At 49.4% G+C, this 20,213-nt stretch overlaps 2 protein-coding genes across 3 annotated transcripts; both read right to left on the reverse strand.

Moving 5' to 3' along the window:
- Positions 1 to 33: 33 nt before the first annotated feature.
- On the reverse strand, positions 34 to 6,822 carry SLC37A4 (solute carrier family 37 member 4). Of its 2 annotated transcripts, XM_071726768.1 has the most exons (9): positions 6,506 to 6,808; positions 6,185 to 6,417; positions 4,701 to 4,944; positions 3,475 to 3,633; positions 3,105 to 3,190; positions 2,752 to 2,865; positions 2,423 to 2,488; positions 1,650 to 1,788; positions 34 to 1,357 (listed from the first exon to the last, which is right to left on the reverse strand). In XM_071726768.1, exons 1-9 carry the CDS (start codon positions 6,651 to 6,653, stop codon positions 1,191 to 1,193), a joined length of 1,356 nt encoding a protein of 451 aa, XP_071582869.1. In that variant the 5' UTR covers positions 6,654 to 6,808; the 3' UTR covers positions 34 to 1,190. The 2 variants fall into 2 exon arrangements, with proteins under 2 accessions (XP_071582869.1, XP_071582870.1); XM_071726769.1 differs by lacking the exon at positions 2,423 to 2,488 and having other exon boundaries at positions 6,506 to 6,822.
- A 737-nt stretch (positions 6,823 to 7,559) lies between these two features.
- Positions 7,560 to 20,122, reverse strand: HYOU1 (hypoxia up-regulated 1). Its single transcript, XM_071726766.1, has 24 exons — positions 19,903 to 20,122; positions 19,667 to 19,760; positions 18,540 to 18,618; positions 18,099 to 18,253; positions 17,930 to 18,006; positions 16,893 to 17,074; positions 16,213 to 16,328; positions 15,290 to 15,473; positions 14,809 to 14,943; positions 13,882 to 13,964; positions 13,650 to 13,782; positions 13,148 to 13,335; positions 12,771 to 12,909; positions 12,627 to 12,687; positions 12,044 to 12,126; positions 11,695 to 11,883; positions 11,335 to 11,534; positions 11,078 to 11,165; positions 10,365 to 10,487; positions 9,877 to 10,010; positions 9,316 to 9,400; positions 8,627 to 8,876; positions 7,932 to 8,015; positions 7,560 to 7,740 (listed from the first exon to the last, which is right to left on the reverse strand). The coding sequence occupies exons 1-24, from the start codon at positions 19,982 to 19,984 to the stop codon at positions 7,679 to 7,681; spliced, it is 3,006 nt and encodes a 1,001-aa protein (XP_071582867.1). The 5' UTR covers positions 19,985 to 20,122; the 3' UTR covers positions 7,560 to 7,678.
- Positions 20,123 to 20,213: the final 91 nt, after the last annotated feature.

Below are 20,213 nucleotides of genomic sequence, written 5' to 3' on the forward strand. Positions count from 1 at the left end.
GCTCAGGCCACTCTCCACAAGACAACCAGAGCCTTTGTGACACTGCTTCATTTTTATTTCACAGATAGTGGATCAAATAATTAAGTACAAAATATAATTTGCTTTCATTGTTTTAATTAAGGCTGGCTACCTACTCTTGCAACCAAGCTGGTCAGCAAAGTACCTGTGTGCAGGTTCTTCACGAGCTGAACCTGCCTCTTCCAGGGAAAACAAAACAACACTAAGCCACAAAATCCCAGTAAAAAAACGAGTCCTATTATTGCACCGAGCACTGGGCCTGACTATGCATGGCTGACACTCAAGAGACAGCCCTGAGGCCACAGTCAGAGATGCAGCTCTGACCAAAAACATCCTAAATGACATCTTGTACTGAAAAAACCCAAGACAGTGCTAGAAATGGCTGTTTCCAGGAAACCCACCCCAGAGCAGCTGAGACAATTCCTGCTGCTGGGTCAGCACTCTGGGATGGAGTGCAGAGCACTACCACCAAGCTGGCAGTAGCTGCCTCCTGGCCAATCATTAACACCACAGACATTAATTAACACAAACAGAGATCATGGCAGGCAGGATCATGGCAGACCGGATCAACACGAGCTTCTCCAAATGCTCCCCCCAAGACTCCAGGGTTCCCTGGAAACAGGCCTGTTCCTACCCAGCGACACAGCTCTGTATCAGCCTTGTCCAGAGAAAAAACACCACCCTGGGGCCCAATGGCAGATGAGCTGCTTGCAATGAGATCCTGAACTTCACCACCACCAACCATCACCACTCGCTGCTCCAGGAGCTCATGCCTAAGCAAACCAGAACAGTGGCTGGAGGGGATGAACCAATGGCTGGCGCCATGTGGCCAAGACAAACAAAGGACAAAACTGAACTTGATAGCCCCTGAAGCCTGTCATTCCAGAGTGGGTTTGGTGGAGAGAAGCTGGGGCTGGGCACCCCACTCATTTCACCAACAGTGCTATGAGGAGGAGGTACTGTGAAATCATTGCAAATGTAAACAAGCTGAATTATCACATCAGGAAGGAAACAGTGATCAGTAGCAGGAACCTCGTGCCCTTGGGCGCATGACAGTGGAGGAGAAATCACGACATTTTTTTAATCTAGGTTGCAGCAATTGGTAAACTCACTCCTATGCCAGTTAAACAGAAAATGAGCATCATTCATGCTGTCGTGGGAGCGTCCTCTCCTCAGTCAGCCTTCCTGGGAATGTGGCCCATCTTGGTGCGGATGTTCCGCAGCAGGAAGAAAGCCACAGTGCTGGCAGCGCAGGTGATCTCGGCTACCCAGAAGGCTGTAGCCCAGCTGTAGTGCTTAGCAATGGTGCTGAAAGGGAGTCCAGCCAGGAAACCCCCAACTGTGAGGGAAAAAAAGACAGAAAACTAGCAACGCTCCAGAGTCTCCATTTTATCTGCTAACCCTTTTTTTTTTTGCATGTACAAAAAAAGCCTCAGGCTTGGTTTGAAATTAAAGCACAAATACAAAACCTGCCAGGTACGGAAGAAAAACTTCCAGAGGTTTCCAGCTCTGTTCTCTTTGCTTCTTAGGTAGCTTCCCATGATCAGTAACTTGGCAGCCAGGGGCTAGACTGCATGCCACCAACAACACACAAGGGTTTTGTTTCTCAGGGAAAGGGAGACACCACTCACCGTTGGCCATGAGGGCCACAATGGCATGGGAGGTGCCACACAGGTTGGATGGGGCACTTTCATTGGCAATGACCCCAAACAGAGCGATGGGCCCATAGGAGGAGAACCCAAACACAGCTCCCAGAGTCAAGATCCACAGCTGCCAAAACAAGTTATGATGAGAAACAGGATGTATGCATCTTACCCCCATCTTGGATCCTACACCTAGGGTCAGGGTTTGGCATTCTGGGACTGATGCCAGAATGACGATCCCTTGGCCTGCCCGCAGGAGGGCTCAAGACTGTGACAGACACCCCCAGAGACAGAGTGTGGCTGATCAGAGCACCTTTATCTGACAGTGGCTGCTACCTGTCAGATAGGTAGCAACCTGTCTGTTACTGAACAAACACACAAAAAAAAAACCCTCTCCTTAACAGCTTGAACTGCAGTGTTAGCTCATACTCCAGGAAGACCACCTGGCTGGGAATTTATCAGCTGCTTGTGAAAGGACAGCAGAGGGCAAGTACCTTGACCACTTCAAGATTACAGCACTCTTTCTGAGCTATAAACACCATTTCTAGATGCCCAGAAGGAAGTGCCATCTCATTTTCCAGATGGGAAACAGAAACACAGAGTTAGAATAAATTCATTTTAAGAAAAGTTTTCTTTGACAAAACTTACAGTAATCTTCTCAATGCCCTGGTTCTAAGTTCTGGAGTGCTAACCAACCACCCAGGACAGGAAAAAGGCACAAGCAGAAAGAGGCAGAGGTAGAAAAAACGCAAGGCAGAAACCTCATTTTCTTTTAGGCCTGTGAGATCAGCTAGAGGTTGCAAGGCTACAGTCCAGAAGTGATTTTCCTGAAGAAGAGAAAAAGGAAAGGAGAACAGAAGGTTCATTTGTTTGGCAACCGTTAAAGATGCAGGTCAGGTCCACGCTACAACTGGTCATACAGGCTACCCTGCAGCAGCCCACACTGGACAGCATTACCCTGCTTCTCCAGCACAAACACAGACAATGCAAACCTGCATCTGTTGGGGAGGAGGAATACAACAGTCACGCTCCCCGTGAGCAAAGTCCTCACACTACAACATACATAGCCAGCTGCTCCTGCAGGGATTACCTTTGGAGAATCGCCTGTGACTGTCACACGGAAGAGGAACATGGACACACACATCCCGGCCATCATGGAGAGCAACAATGCATGCCGAGGATTCCCATGGCTTGACAGACCCACCTGAAATGCAGGGAGGGAAACCCAGGCTCAGAACAGGAAGGGATCCTTCCATTTCATGCTCATAACTAATACATTCTGTTCCACTACTAGTGCTGGTATTAGAGCTGCAGGGAGGGGGAGGAATAATAGATCCTTAATCTCTCACAAAATAATTTAAAACAAATGTACAAGTTGTGAAGCAGCTCACACTGACACTGTGCCAATGGCCCAGGACACCTGAGGGGCCCCAGAGCACTTACTCTTGCTACTTCTCTGTCAGAAAGGTATCCAGCAGCGATGCTTCCCACCAGACCCCCGATCTCCAGGGCACTCACATAGGAACTACCTAGAAGAGAGGTGAAGAAGAGAACAGGCCATGAGGCTGGATCACAGCAGCCAAGCTGCAGGCAGGAACACCAGTCTGCCATCCCCAGGAGGTACTCAGTGCGTGCAGTAACTTCACCAGTATGTTAGCTCAGTAACTATCTGCATCAAAATGGACAGATTGGAGGTAAGCAGCTCAGTCCCTCAGATGGAGGTGACCCTATACTTCTGCTGTACCCACTCGAGCTCTCTGCCTCACCAAACTGCAGCCACAAAAAAGGTTAAAAAGGCAGCTTTACATCTTACCCACAAGCATGGATTGTCCCCTCTCCTGGATCAGGAAGAGCTGGCCCCAGTCAGTACAGCATGTTTTCACCCCAAAAACAACCAGATAGCCTGTTGAGAGCACCCAGAGGTAGGGTGAAAGCAGCAGCTCTTTCAAAGTGCTGTTGTCACTGGAGGAACCTGTCAGGGAGATGAGGAGGAGCATTACTACTGCTTGCACAGCTACTGACCCACAGACAGACCTGTCAGCAGGAATCACACACAAAGACAACTCAGAAGGAGATGTTCATAGCTACTGATAGTGCATGGCTATACCCCTTTGTTCTGGGTTTGCTGAAACTTCAGAATCTTTTCTGTCCACTTATTCCACAGTCACTTAAAAATTTTAAAAGAATAAAAACCACTATTGCCAGTAATTTCTGTCTTGCAGTTGCCAATAAACCATTCACAAAAGCTGTTAGAAAAACAATCTGCTTCTCCAGATCCTGTGCTAACATTTTGAAGCCGGAAGCCCCTACAGATACCCAGAGATGCTGACTTTTGGGTGCTACCTTGATTTTTCTAAGTCTCCCATGTACACCTATAAACCTATCCTCCCCAGAGTACAATCTGGAGAAGAAAGATTGTTTTCTTACACCAAAAGGTCAAGCCTTGCAGGGCAGGTATCACAGAACAGCACAGGGCAGCAGGCTGACTTTCCACTGGCCTTTAAAATCCTACAGCAAACCTGTGTTGCAACTCCCCTCTAACTGTCCTGCTTTCAGAGGAGCCCCATATTCTGTGGTCTAAACAAACATTTACTAACCAGATGTCCTAGGTTAAGACAGAAATCACTGAGCAGAGTCCAGCGGAAGCCAGGAGTCAAGAGGGCCCACGGTGGGGTGAGGGGAGAAATGCCCATCCTCTGCCAGCACAGAGGAGGGTCAGGCTTAAAGGACGCATTCCCTGCTGCTAGTTTTTTTTCTCAGCTCACCGTCTCAGCAAACAAAGGCCCAAGACAACCGTATGCTGTCAGTGGGAAAACATTGTGGTTGGGGAGACGAAACAGTCACAAGTGTCTCAGCAACACACACACAGCCACTGCCAGGCTGAGGAGCAGGACTGTTCGGCCATCAGGCTCTCCCTCTGCTCTGATGGTCTGAGCAGCCCCTTGCCACCAGATCACTCTGGGGATGGGTTTATATGATTGACAACTTAAGCACAGCTACCTAACTGGCTGCCCACTTACAGCCAAGCCTCATGCTCACCTTTCTTCCCTTTCTTGACTCCTTGTTCGATGTTGGGCAGCCCAACATCTGACGGCTCATTTTTAATCAGGACAAGGCAAACAAAAGAGACGGCCACGCAGATGAAACCAGAGAAGGACAGCGTCATGCGCCAGTCGTAGTGCAGAGACACGAGAGCAGCAACAATGGGGCCTAAGCCTCCAGCCATATTCATGCTTGTAGACAGGATTGCCCACCATGTCCCAAACTGAGAAGGCTCAAACCACTGTGCAACAATAAGAAAAACAGCATGAGGTCTGACAGAGCAAACAACGCTGCACCTGAAAACCCTCACTGTAGGCCCATGCTATGGGTTTTGGGCAATTCAAACCCAGATTCACAAGAGCAGGTGCAGGGACCGCCCACTCTGCACTACTTCAGTCATGCAGAGAGCTCCAAACATGACATGAGTGCCAGCAACAGGAGCAGGACAGGTGCTCACAGCTCTGTCCAGCTCAGGGCTATTTCCATGTACAGTCAGTGAAACTGAGACATGGGCTGGGAGAGGCACATATAGAAGCACATGGTTCTACATATTCACTTGCTAGGAACAGCGTCCTCCTGGAAAGGTCTGCGGGCACAGGACCATAGCCAGGCAGGCAGCGCGTCATGGGGTAACTTTAGGACTCGCTCCTGCGCAGAGTATCAGGAGTGATCAGCTCTGCAATGAGTGCTTGGAGCCAGAACCTCCAGAGTGGAAGCTGATGGTGGGAAAATGTCAGAGTGCAACATATATTCCTCAGAAAACGCTGTGTGTATTGTGTTGCTATTCTGGACCTTCTTTCCATGCAGACAACCACCCTGGACAGGACTTTTCTCACCACTGAGACGCCCTGTAGAAGGGCAAGGCAGTTGTGCCGCTCCCCTTGTCCTGTCCCCTGCACACTTTGATCCTTTTCTGTCAGTGCAAAGCTGACCTCCTCCCCTGTCCTGAGGCAGAAACCAGCCTGTTCCAGACTGTCACAGAACCCAACAGAGGCCACTCAGTGGCTCAGATGTGCCTCTGAATGCCCCTGGTGTTCTACTACAACTGCTGCAGTTTGCAATCCCCAAGCTCCCCGAGCATTCAGATTGAGCTCTGCTTGGTGCACCTTGTCCAGCAACTAACAGCCTCAGCAGCAGAGGCAACCAGACCTCCACCTGCTTGCCTGAAATACCAGAATCCTACAAATCACATCACTTGGTGTGGAGAAGATCTGCTGCCAGGAGCTGCTGCTTTCCAAACCGAGCCAGAATTGAGGTACACGAGTGCACGAGCCTATGAACTGCCTGAACCTTTGCTAGAACAAGAACCCTGCACATAAAAACTCACTTTGTAGGCAGAGGAAACCGCAGCCAGAGGCTCTGACCTTCCTGGCTTGGAGGAGGCAAAAGTAGGCACAAAGTCCTCTAAATCTGGAGCCAGCTCTGCACAGACCTGCTGCTGGGAGAGGGCAGAGAAATTTCACCGTCTGTTTTCCACTTACTTTCCGTAGGATCTTTCCGCAGGGTGGCCAGCCCAGCCCCTGGGCCAAGCCGTTGAGGAACCAGAGCCCGGCGAAGGCGGTGACAGTGGAGCTCCAGGAGAAGACCACGTTGACCAGGCCCACCATGAGCAGGCCAGAAGAGAAGAGCCAGCGGGCGCTCATCTGGTCAGAGAGGATGCCACTGACGAACTTGCTGATGGCGTAGGCGGCGGACTGGCTGCTGGTGATGAGACCTGCGGCGGGCAAAGCCCGGGAACCGCCTCAGCCACCTGCCTGTGACGGCCGGCGCCGGGCGGCAGGAGTCCCGGGACCGGCACTCACCTAGCTCGTCCTTCCCCAGCGGCACCTCGGCCATGACAGCGGGCATGACGAACGAGAAGGTTTTGCGGTTGAAGTAGTACAGTGTGTACCCCACGAACATGGCCGCGAAGATTGTGGTCCGGTACCTCCCGTAGCCACAGGCCGCCATCCCACCGCGCTCCTCGGAGACAGGAGACGGGCAGAGTCTGCCCCCGCGAGCCCGGCGGGGCTGACGGAACCGAAGAGGGAGAGAACGGGCGGGGAGACCCGTGAGCGCCCGGCACCGGTTCCAACCGCAGCCCCAACCCGCCCGGAAGTCTCGCACCGCCCCCGCGTTCCCATTGGCCTTCTCTCAATCGCCCCTCCCCGCTCTCCCACTGGCTGTAGGGGGCCCTCAACCCCAGCCACCCAAACCATCTCCCCGTACCGTCGGGACACGTACCGTTCCGTCCCGGAACAATCGAAGCGCATTTGCAGATCGTCAAGAAGAAGTGTAATTTTTAATTTTTTGGTTGAAGAGGCCAAAGTGGAGAAGCAACACCACGGCGCGAGCCCCTCCCATCTCCCAGTCCCCGGCAGGAGCCGCCAGCAGAGATGGTGGTGCAGGACAGCAGAGTTACCATTACCTGCTTCAGCTCCCTTCTGCCAAACCCCGTCCGCCCCCCGGGGCCAGTCACCGGTCGCTGCTCTGCTAACAAGACGCCCTAACATCTTTTTCTCTAAATCTCCCCAATTCTCCATCCCCCAAACCAGAGCACATCTCCCCTCCACGGACCTCAGACCGTATTTTCAGCCCAAGGAAACCACCACCTCCACCATGTGCTCCTGCATGAACCCCATTTATCTCACCAGAGGAGCTGTGGCACAGAGATCATGTTCCATGTTACCTCCTAAAGCTCAAGTTGTTACCTTACTGCTTTCCCTCCACAGAAAAGTCACTGTGGTGACTGAAATAGACAATTCTTGGTGGCCATACTGCCACCTTGAAACACAGAAGGAAAACAAAATCCAATTCACTAAGTTAGCAGTGGCAAAATTCCCAAGAAAAAAAAATAAAATTTACATCTCTATCCCATGTTGTTGTCAGACTCTTTGTTGTATTCCATTGACATCATGACTAACCAGGTCCATTATAAAAACAAGAAAGTAATCATGAAATAAATAGATGTTGACACTAGCAGGATTTCAGGGGTATTACAACTCATCGTTTTTCCTGCTTTCCCCTCCAGCTTCTGTCTTCTTCTCTCTTTTGGACCCTGTGCAATGGAAGTAAACTCAGTTACACATGGTAGCAGTTTCAGCATATGCAGCAGCACTGAAAGTCCCTGACATCCACTAAATATTCCACTGAACCCTGCCTCTGGTGCAGAAGGCAGGGGAGCAGAAAGAAGCACACAGACAGACTGCCCTCCTAGATAGGGCAAGCTCCAGACAAACATTTACGCACCAGAGTCTGATCCAGGCTCATCATCTACTGCTATTTTCTCTGCTGTAGGAGGCTCCTTGGCTGGACCGATATCCTCAGATTTGTCTGTAATCAAAGCAGAAAGAAACAGCACAAAAGCTAAGGGAGAATTTACAGAAGAGGAGGTGCAGGGAGGCAAGGACAGAGGAGATGGCAGGGAACACTGCTGTCAAACAGCAGGCTGGACTGGAAAGAACCAGGGCATTCAGAACCTGAGGACCTCACAGAGCTGTCCCAAGTGATTAGTTTTTTTCTGGAGTCCATCTAAACCCCAAATGTTTCTCATCAACAGCTCATTCTGTTCCTTGATATAGGACATGACCTTGAATACTTGCCCTGGACAACCAGAAAGGAACTGATGGCTTATCTTCCCTCCCAGGCAACCAACCAGCCCCATACTAACCAACCACCCTAGGAAGTTTACAATACTTTCTGTTCCTTAAAAGAAAAGAAAACAAACAAATGGGGAGAGGGGGGGAGGAAGGACACTGCCACACCTAAATTTTCCCATCTGTCCTTGAAAACTACGAGGATCAATTGATCAGTTGAACTTACAGTTAACCATGATGTTCACTTACTTGTCTGCTGTCCGTTCACTCAAGGCAGATATGGGAGTGTGTAACATGGGGTACTTATATGCTAGGAGTTGTACACAAGACTCCCCACCCACTCCTTACCTTCCTGTTTCCCCTCCGTGGGAGGGATAGTGTTCTCAGTCTCGGAGCTTGCTGTAGCATTCTTGCCTGACTCAGGTTTTGTGGTGGTGTTCTTTTTGGGTTTGGGCTTTGCAAACTTGGCCTTATTCAACAGATACTGTACTTCCCTGTCCAGGGCTGCTATCTTCAGCTCTATGTCTTTGGAGAGCAGGATTGGCTTGTCAGTTGGAGACAGCTTGTTCTGTTCAGCCACTGTCTCATTTTTCCAGGTCTGTGGGATGAGAGGGAAGAGGTGCTTTTTGGATGCTTCGGTATCTACATCTTTAAGTCCTGGGCCTTCTAACTCAGGATAATGCTGCTCCCTGTTGCATTTCCAATAGCCTCTTCCTTATCCAGACATGAGACAAAACAAAGAGGCAGAACCCTCAAACCCCAGCAGCTGCAGTGAGATTATTGGTCTACTCCATCCCTCCTGGAGGCAACTGTCCACAGGCAGCACAAGGACCATTATTCCTCAAAGCACCTGGGGGTCAAGCTGGGCATTAGAAAACACCCAAACACAGGATATATTTGACAGTGGCAGGAAAACCAGACATGCAAGCTCTAGTCCATGACCTTGAGTGAAAGTACAGGGACCCATTACTTTGGACAGGAAACACAACCCAAATTGCCCCCTCACTCTCCCCAGGAAAATCTTCGTTCTTAATTACCATTGTTTCGTTGATTGCTTTTTCCAGTGTACTCAGTTCCACTTCTGTGAATATCTGGTCAGACTCTGGAATCATTCGGGCTCCCCTGAAAGATAAGAATAACATTTATTTCTGTTAAACCAAACAGGCTGTAACTTGGCAACTCCATATTTAGGACTCCAGTTATCAAAACAACTAGCCACTGAACACACCAGTTAGTACATCTGACATTTTTATCTCTTGCATCTGCAGGAAAGAGTCTGAAATCAGCCTCTGTTTCAGAGACAGCAAATGCAGCTATCACAAGATGAGAAAAACAGGGAAGACAGAAAACACTGAGGCCATAGGAGCAAGAGGGAAAACTGATTGCAAACAGTGTGTACCTCCAATCCCTCCAGTTCAAACAGAGTTCATGTGCTCCTGAGAACAGGTTCAGTAGGACTAAGTACCAGTAAGCAGGGCTGGGTTGCCTTCTCTCAAGAAGCACCAGTGCCTTTCAGACCATGTTCAATCTGGTCACGTTCTGTTTACTTTGTGTACACTATCATTGCAAAACCCTCCTTCCCAACATTTTGCTCTTACTTGAGAAAGATGGTCGAGTGGTTGAGCAGACTTTCCAAGGCAGACAGGCGTTCCGGCCACTTTCTCCTCTCCTCTACACGGAAGAAGAGGTTCCTACAAAGCTTTTTCAGCTCCAAAAGCTTGTCCTTCAGCTCCTGTAAATGGGGGAGAGGGGAAAAGAGACAATTAGTTGGCCCATTGTCTAATGTTGTAAACCTCAGAAGTTAAAAACATAGTTTCTGTTGTTCTCTCTATTTCATATACTGTTTCAGTGCAGTAAAACGCCATGTGACTAAGCTTTAGGTGGAATCAATTGGTTAGTACTGAAGTGGTACTGAAGTGCACCCATGGCAGCAAAAGCTTCATCTTTTGCTCTGTGCATCAAGCACCAAGGAAGCAAAACACTTTCAAGAACAGAACTATAAAGGATGAAGGTGGAACAATAACCTGCCAGCCTGTGTGGTCATTTCCACCTTAGTGACAGCACCCTGGACTACCCACAGCAGTACCTTAGTTGCAGCTGTGTAGCCCTCCTCCTCCATCCAACTGGAAGCCTCACTAAGCTTCCTGGAAATTTCTTCTCTCTGCTCCTCTGTAGAGACAAACTGATACTCCTCTTGGTAAAGCTTGTCCTGGAAAAAACAGAGCACCCACTCCTGTCAAATATCAGTGAGCATGGAAGCATTAAACAACTAGTAACATGGTCAAGGTCAAACACTTGCAGTGGGGGTGCTGCTTGCCCTCGCCACAAGATTCTCCTCTGACCCTCCCAGAGCTGAGATGCTGCTCCTAGTGTTAGGTTACCAAGTAACACACCAGGTATACAGACACACACCAGGTATGTGATGGTAAAGCTGCAACAGCCATCATTTCACACATGCTTGATATTAGCTGCCTTTACTGTATGTCAGTTATCAAGAAGCTGGAGCTTTACAGTCCCAAAACGCAGAGGTCAGTGCATGTAAGGGAGACTGGAAACTCTAAGTTCAACATTCTAGACATGCTGAAGGAATGCATTCATTTTGTATTGAAGAAACCTCCCCAGTCCACAGGGGCTCTGGGAAGCCTAATGGTGGCAGAAAAAGAAACTGAAGATGAAAGCCGGGCTGTTCAATCTGCCTCTCCCAGCTCAAACAGCTCCCCTGCATTCCAATCAGCCAAGGTGCATAGGACACTTCCATCTGCTCTACAAGATCCTCGCTTCTTTCTATCCCTCTCTTACCTGGGTCTCAAAGATGAAAGACTCCAAGCTGTTGGCTGATTTTTCTCTTTCCTGTTTCTCTAGGTCTCTGACTGTCAAGTCTTGGAGTCTAACATGAAAAGAACAGAAATCAAAGGTAGCAAGTGCCTTTAGATGAGCACCACAGCATCTACATCAGCTTCAGAAGACAACGGATCTACGTGAGCTACCACTGCTCCAAAGCCATTCACTTCCCTTATCAGGAGCTTTAACCTAAGAGAGAGCAATTTCAAACTTACTTTTTCATCGAGCTCTTCAGTTCATCCTCCAGCAGGTCAGGCACATCATTTACATCCATCTCCATGATGATCTCATGGACAAGCTTCTGCTTCTTGGGTGTTTTGATTTTTTTCTCTTCCTCTGTTTTGGTAACTGTGCTGTCACTGAACGTTTTGGACGGTTCTTCCTCTTTTGCACCTTCTCTGTTTTCTTTGGAATCCTGTAACAGGGAAAATGCATTCTCAGGCAAGGTAGCAGATGTGCAGTTTTTGGAACTTTTGACCAGAAAAGACACCAACCAGGAAAAAAGTATTCCACCAAGAAAATTCCATTTCTCAGACACCGAAACCACAGTCCCATTTCTTCAACCTGATACTCACCTGAGACTCTGATTTCTCTCCTTCTTCCTTCTTCTGTGACTCTGCTTTTGGAGGAACAGTTTCTGACTGACCTGGAGATGGCTTTTTCTCCTCTCCCTTCTGTTCACTGAGATGTTCTGGGCTGCCTTTCTGGTCTTGTTTCTCCTCCTGTTCCTCTTTACCTGCTTCTGCCAGGGCCTCTTCCTCTTCCTGGTCACAACAGGCAAGTAAAGGGGAAACCAAAACAGTGCTTTTAATTATAAATTCCATGCAAATGTTTAACAGAAGAGAATTCTCTAACACGCTGCCAGACACCCTTAATTAATCACTGTCTCCTTAGAAGGTCCATAACAATCACCCCAGGGCTCACCTGGACCAAGTCTGTCAGGTTGTCTCCAGTCTCAGGTGCAGGGCCACCACCCCCAAACAGGCTTGAGATGGTGTTTCCAAGTTCTATCGATGGGAGACAAGAAAATCCAGAATACTGTGTATCCAGGGGAGGAAGGAAGCAGTCTTCAGCTCTCACTGTTTCCCCTCACCACCGTCATGATAGAAGAATGTTCTTTCTTGCATGTAGTGGTTGGCTACATGCACTCCAGAAACTCTTACTTCCCCTAACCTCACTTGATATTTTTGTGTGCACAGAAAAATGGGGCCTTCACCTCTGCTAGAACATGACCTGAAATTTGTCATTTCAACTAAAAAGCCTCAAGCTTCAACCTATGGCTGTATTAGCTGTCCCTGTACCTCTAAACACAGATTTCCAACTCCTCTCTGGAGGGAAGTCTGCTCTAAAACCCAAGCAATGCAAAGGGCATCACACCCAGACCACGAGAAGCAAGAATGCTGTGGGCTGTGGCTGCAGGACTTCTCTCCAGGACAGACCTCCTGACACAAGCAGCTATGGTGGCTGTGTCAGCCACTAGAGATAAAAGGCAGTTCAAAACATTTACTTGTCAGTGTGGACTCCTCCTCCAGCTTGTCTTCCACCAAGATCTCAAACACAGACTCCACCTTGGAGAGGGAGGCACAGTGTTAGTTTTTAGCAGAGACCAGAACACACAGGCAGACAAACCCCACAGCAGCCTGGTGCTTACCCGGTCAAGACTCAGCACTCCACTCTCATCCATGTTGAAGTGAGCTTTGATGCCTTTGGATTCATAATCCGAGTGCTTCTTGAAACTGTCCCCAACACCCTTTAATCTCACAGTAGTGAGATTGAGAGAACCAAAAATCCTGATGACAAAGGGACAAAAGCAGAGAGAAACCTCAGGATAACAATGCTGCAGAACAGCCAACCACTTCTCACAGCCATGTCTGTGGTGATGACAACTGCTGCAAGTTGTTTCTACCAAGATCTGGAAATAAATGCTGGTGGCCAGTTGGACTCATGGCTCTGCCTGGCAATACAATTTTCTGTCTGGACATGTTGTTCTGCTCTGGGGCTCTCTGCCCAAGTACCTGCCTCACTCACCGCAGGTCATCCTGGTTCAGGAAGGTCAGATCTCCGTAGTTGACATAGAACTCAAAGTCATCTGTGTAGCGGTTGAAAGTGATAACTTTGCGCTGTGGATAGGGCGCCATGCGCTGGAACAAGATCCTCTTATTGTGCTTCAAACTCCTGGATTTATGGTCCTCCTCAACTTCACGAGTGAACTCCACCTGCATCACAAACAGAAAACATAAGTCACCAACTGCAAACCTTCTCTGTCTTCTTGTCAAGGGCTTCTGCAGTGTTTGGTTGTTCCAGCTTGTGACAAACGTGGGGGAAAGGCAAGTATTTCCCAATAGATATTTCTATGTGCTTTCTGGATACAACACTTCAAACACTGGGGCTGACTTCCCTCTGCTTTCTATGCTAGATTGGCAGAATAATCTCTGCAATTTCCTTACTCCAAGGAACACAAGAGGGCACCCAGAGGTTTCTCCCAGCAGTCCCACTTACCCACACCTTGCACAAGAGAACCAAGTGTTACCTGGATGGGGAACACAGCAGCATCCCGAACAATGAAAGGCTTCACCTTAAAGGCTTTGCTCAGAGCCGCTGCCTGGTACACTGCACCCATGGCAGCAGCCTCATCCGCATTGATGTTCTTGCCCAGTTCTTCTCTACAAAGTGAAGAGCAACAAATATCAGCTTTGCCACCGCTGCCTCAAATAGTGAATTGTCAACAAGAGACAGACTAGAAAGGGACCTCACATACTCACTTGCCCACAGCTTTCAGCAAAACCTCCTGCACCTTGGGGACCCGTGTGGCACCACCAACTAGAATCACCTGGTCAATTCCATCCTAGGGTTTGAAACAGGCACCTTGTCTTGAGGAAGCAACTTCAGAAAGCTAAGTTCAGGGCTCCCCAGCACGCCTTCCCTAGTCACCATGCACCCCTGCCCTGTGGTGTTCTGTGACATCAGAGGCCTGAGACAGGTTGACACAAATGATGGCAGCATGGGGAACCCGGGGTCGAGTCTGTCCAACATGGACAACACAACCTCTGCTTCAAGTAACTTGAAATGTGGGACCCAAGTCATAATCAGACACACTACAGCTCAGTGCCAGAGGAGCCAGTGATGGTCACAGAGAGATGGATCAGAACATACAGAAACCCAGACTCCAAGAGAGGACTCAGTGTCTGGCACTGAATATTAGAGCCAAAAAATGCTCAAGAGTGCCCTGGAAAGTGAGCATTCAGGAAGGCAGCAAGTCTCTTCAAATCACTGCACTGCCTTTGGTCAGACTGCAGTGTGCAACAGGGCTGCTAAAGGGAGCAGACTGAGCATCAGCAATCATTCTGCTTCCAGGCACTTTGTGCTAAAACTTCCAGTGAGACCAGAACCAGTATCAGAGATAAAAGACAAAAAAAAAAAAAAAAATCAGTATTTCAAACCTCCAGCTCAAGAGTAAAGTTTTTCAACAGAAAGAAATCCTTCTTCCATGCCTTTTGCTTCTGGTGGGTAGCACAGGGAGCTCCTGCTTGACACTGCATCAAGTACCCAAACTGCTGCAGCAACCCTGCTCCTCTACAGCAGGGGACATTCTGCATCTTCAATTACACCATCACCCATGTCTTGGTCATGATGTGACAGCAGCTCCATACAGACACTTCAGTGGTTTTAATGCATGTTCTGAAACCTACCATGTTTATCTCTGCGCTGCTCAGAGCCTGCTGCACGGGTCCTGGGACTCGCTGGAACAAGTCAGAGCACAAATCCTCAAATTCTTGCCTTGAGACCTTGGCCTTGAAGTCTATGTCATCCAGTAGTCCCTCAATCTGCCCAGAAAACAAAAGATGGAATGAAACTACTGGCGGAGCATTCTCCAAGCCAAACCCTTGCCTGGCGTGCCCAGTGTGCAGGAAGTTCCAGGTCCCTTAATACTCCTGGGAACTTTGCCATCACTAAGGTGACTGAGGATGGAACAGGAATGTATCAGTGACAGCTGATTTATCAGGCTTCATACCACTATCTCTTCTCCAATCCACCAGTGACACCAAGAAGGCACAAGCTGAGAGCAATAACAGTGCCACCACCACCCCAAAACAGCAGGAGTGTTCAGCCCTCATCCTACCCTACCCTCAGCTGTAAAAAGAGCAGGAACCCTGAGACAGGAGGTCAGACCTGTGCCACGTGGTCAGCGTTAGCGCTCAGGACGGTCTTCAGGCGGTTGGCCTCTTTCAGTAGCTTGGCCATGGCCCGGGGATTCTTCTGGACGTCTTTGGAAGGGTGCTGACTGTTAAAGAGTTTTGCCAAATAGTCCCGGAGACGAAGCTCCATCTCTAAGCCTCCAAGGGTACGGTCAAACCTGAGCAAAAGAACAAAACTGAGATGTAACAGCTCAGACCAAGCTGAAATACAAACAAACACACTTTCTGTATTATTTCACAAAAATGCAGAGCAGCAAGCACCCAAATGTAGCTGCAGTCCTATCAGCTGTGGTTCATGGTGGAAGAATAATGGTTGTTCTAATTATAATGAGACAAAAGAACAGAAGATTCACCACCACAGCAACCTCTGAGCCAGAAACTGTTACATTTATGGTAAAGCCCTTATTGCCAAGTACGTTACAGACAGCCGAAGCCAAAGGATAACTGCCTCAGGTCCCAGGTATTATCTTAGAAACAGCAATATGAAATGTTTTGGACTTAAAAAAACCACTGGGCTGGAGGTTCACAGCTTCCCCCTCCTTATCTGGCAAATGCATAACTGCACAGCATTTTCATTGCTCTCCAGAAAGACAGTCTGCTTTTCATATTGAAACAATCTATTTCTATAAGATTGAAGGAAATGTAATTACGCCAAAAGAGCTTAAGGCTGCAAGAAAAGCAAACCTGAGGCAAGGTAAGTATCCTGGCTGCCTCCTGAAAGTCCACAGTTACCTTCTGCACTAGGCAGCAATGCCAGAATCACCCTCAACTAATCATTACCAATTATTACAAACTTCCCACTCTGCCACTGACTTTGCACAAGTAGAAGAGACTGTGAAACAAATGGTTTCTTTCCTGAGACCTGGGGGTTTTGTGTGATTTGTGTTGAATTCTTACCCAATTCCCAGGATCTGCAACTGTGGCTGGGTTCCTGAGTCCTTAGTTTTCACTGTCTGATATGTAACAATAGTGCACACAGTGCTTCCTGCTCCCATGTCATAAAACATGATATTCTGAAAAGAGAAGTTGGGATAGTGAAGCAGAAACACCCAGATATGCCCCATGAACAAGGACAGAACCTATAGCTGTCTGAACTTGACACAGACCCAGACTCTCCACTCCCTGGCCTGGCTTTACACCACAGTCACGGGACTGGTACTTCGGTCAAGGAACAAGGAGATGTTCAGGGTCATGCCTGACACAAGCAGACCAGAACCTTTCATCCATTTCACAGACCAGAAAACAAAGCTTTGCTCTTTAAAAGCTCCTTCAACTTCAGGAAAATCGAGTATTTAAGAGTCAGTCTTCCAACACTAATGTTGTTCCCCCCCTGGGCTGGTGAGCAAGGAACAAACACAGGTTTACAAAATGGGAAATTCTAAGCACCTTCCCTCACTCCAGAAGCTTTCAGGCTTTGCCACACAGAGTCACAGGGCTTCACCACTTCCTCTTGTTGACGAGCATGTGAAAGCAGAGGAGACTTCCTCACAGTTAAGTCCCTTTGATGTCCTCTGCAGCACTTTCTCTCCCCAAGGCAGGCACTTGCAGAGACCCACTGCTCTCACGGCTGCACCTACCTGGGCAGTGGCGTTGATGTCTTTCCTCCTGAAGACACCATAGTTAAGTGCCACGGCCGTATTGTCATTGATCAACTGCAGCACCTTCAGGTCAGCCATGTGGGCAGCATGCAGGACTGCCCTCCTCTCTGCCTGGTTGAAGTAGGCAGGGACAGTGATCACTGCGTCCTTGATGGGCTGCTCTGAAAGAGGGCAAGGGATGTGGTTTTCCATCAGGCTCCTTATTCCGGGGTGATAGTAGCAAAGCCAGAAGAGCCAAGGTAAGGATTCCAACAGAATGTGATCCTAAGGCAGCTTCAGCAGCCAGGATCATTACGGACAAATCTGTGTCCTGCTGACACCATGCAGACTTTGCGCATTTTCCCAACCTCTCTTTCACATGTTGGGATGCTTTCAAATGCTCTGTGATGCCACAGATTTTCCCCAGTATTGCCACCACAGAGCATTGTTTTACCACTGGATTACGTTCACTCTCCAGAGCAAAAGGCCTTTGGACTGGTGTTGGTATTGCTAACCAAGCACACAACCTCCTAGTAACAATGCAAGCCAAACACGGCAATGAAATCCGCCCCCTTTTCATCACTGTTATTCCAATAGCAGCTCAGTAGGGAGAACACACAAATCTGCAAGCAAGCTTCACAGCAGAGGCAAGTTTTGCTCTTTAGTGGCAGCTCAGCTCTTGCAGCAAGGCTCCATCCAGACAAGAACCACTTCTGCCTTCCCCTGCAGTCACCTGCCAAGATGCCTCTGCTCTATTTGCATGCACAAGGGAGGAAACTTACACCTCTCCCTCCAGACGCTGCTCCTGCATTTGCAAGGCTGCCAGGATCTGGGGTGCCTGCCCCCAAGAACAGGATTAAGACCCCAAACTTGCATCATATTAGCAACAAATTACAACCTGACAGTTGCTAAGTCTTGCTTACAGCCTGCATCTGGAGAGACCCACATCCTCTGTGTAAAAATCTGTGGGTTTTTAGATGCCTAAGCTCTCACATCGCACACAAAAATACTTTAAGAAACAGCCAAATCCTTCCAACCTGCAAACTCCTCAGCCAGACCACGCGAATAGTTCAGGACCATCCCCAGCATCTCCTCTGGAGAATACTGTACTGTTCTATGAGAGATAGGCAAGAAAATCACAACAGTCAGTAGTGGAAGCCTGGCAGCCAAAATCTGGGCCACATGAGCCCAAAAGCAGCCACTCACTCGGACAGCTTGAAAATAACAGTCTGCCTCTTCTCATCCTTCACCAGTTCATGCTCTGGGAACCGGGACCGGTATAGTGCCACATGGGGGTTGTCAATCCGCTTACCCAGCAGGTCCTGGAAGTACCTGAATGCCACCTTGGGGGTCCTTATAGACTGTGGAAAGAAAAAGCACATCACCCAGCTGCACCTCCTGGGCTTTGACCTCCTGTCAAACTAACCTCTCCTTAGCTATGGGATGAAATGCATTTGTTCCAGGGGTTAGGAGCACATGATGCAAAGATGGATCAAAGATGCATGCAAAGAGCTAGCAACATCCCAAGGAGACAAGAAAAGAAGTGCAGGACAAGAGATAAAATTTGGCAGCTCAGGTGAAGAACCCAGCAGCAGGAACAGAAGTTCTCCATACATGAACTGCAGGTAGAGAAACAAGAACTCTTACCATTCCTAGGGCACTGTCACCAAAGAGACGTTCATTCTCCTTCAAAGAAACAGCCACTGGAGTTTTCCTTCGTGACTCCCTGTGTGGGAAGAGACCAAAAAAATGGTCAGAGCAGGTGGGCATTGAACACAGAGTGCCTGGTGAGAACAGGCCTTGCTTCCACTTCAGAGACACCATGAGACGCCCTGAGATAACAGCTGCAGGAAGGTGAGCTCTGCATACCTGAGGGGCTGCAACAGCCATACCTCCCTATAGGGCTTTCCTACCTCCTGATGTTCATCATGACACAGGCAGTGCGTATTTCAATATGAAATATCCTGAAATTATGCACAAAGCTCAGCGTACACCACCCACCTCCAGAAGCCTCAGTACATGTTATTTATTCTATAATGCAAGGCTACAAAAATTAAGTTGCTTTATTTTTGCTCTCCTCCACCAGCAAGCAAGGCAAGACAGATCTCTCCTTCTATCAATGACTGCCAAGCTACAGGGAGCGGGGCGAGCCATCAGATTATTCTCTCTCAAGTCCAGACTCACAGAAAACAAGGACATTCCTGACCATCCACCTCTCTTTCCATCTGGTGTCTAAGTGTCGAGCTGCAATGAGAGCAGCCAAGTGAAAGCACAGCTTTATCTGCTTCACAGACAAGGAGTGGTTCTGAGCAGCTGCAGAAAAACAAACCTATCTCCAGGTTCCCCGAGTAAAAACTGAGAATCAGGCTCTTACCTCATCAGGAAAGGGACACTGCATCCTTTCAGGTTGAACCACAACACACCTGTAACCTCACAGCTTTCAGCTGCTAGTTCTCAAGACCCCAGAGCTTAACCAAGGTGAGATTAGACACCTCAGGATTGTAGATTTTTAATCTGCTAAGGTTAAAACGTAAACACCTGCACGAAACTGCACAGCTGCTGGGCAGTGGCAGGGGGCAAAGCAGAGACCCCCACACCTGAGGAGGGGACGTCCCCTCAGAGGAACATCAGTAATTAATGGGACCCTCGTTATCCAAAGTGCTGCCTCCTTACGGCATCTCTGGGGTTGTTTACAGCCCCGATAACTCAGGCAGAAGCACCCACGATATCCCGGGGATACCGGCCGCCGTCCTTCCACAGGAAGACGCACTCACTTGTTGAGGACAATCTCCATAGGCACGCCAGGCTTGACGATGGCGATCTTCATCGACTCGCTGCCTACGTCCACCGACATCACCGCCACGGGCTCTGCGAGGAAAGCAAACACCGCCGGTCAGCGCCGGTACCGAGCTGCGCGAGGCCTGGCCCGGGGCGGGGGTGAAGGGGTAAAGCCGGCGAGGCGGCTCGCAGGGGGCGGCCGGCAGACCCAGGCGGGAGGTGTCGGTCGTACCGGCGGCGGGCAGGCGGCAGGCAAGCAGCAGGCAGGCCATGGCCCAACAGGGCCCCATGGTCCGGCAGGGCCTCGGAACCATCCTGGGCCCGTCCCGGCGCTCTGGCGGCTGCGGCCCCGGCGTCTCGCGCAACCCCCTGCCCGGACGCGGCGCGAGCTCATTGGCGCGGGCGGCAGAGCCGGGCCCCGCGCGCCAATCCTCGCCGACCGCGCGCCCTGATTGGGCCACGTCAAGGAGAGCCGGAAGCGGGATCGACGGGACCTTTCTCTCCCATTGGCCAGGGCGGGGCCTCACCCTGTCGGTGTCACAC

Source organism: Heliangelus exortis, chromosome 26 (genome assembly GCF_036169615.1).
Source record: "Heliangelus exortis chromosome 26, bHelExo1.hap1, whole genome shotgun sequence".
In the NCBI taxonomy this organism is placed as follows: Eukaryota; Metazoa; Chordata; class Aves; order Apodiformes; family Trochilidae; genus Heliangelus; species Heliangelus exortis.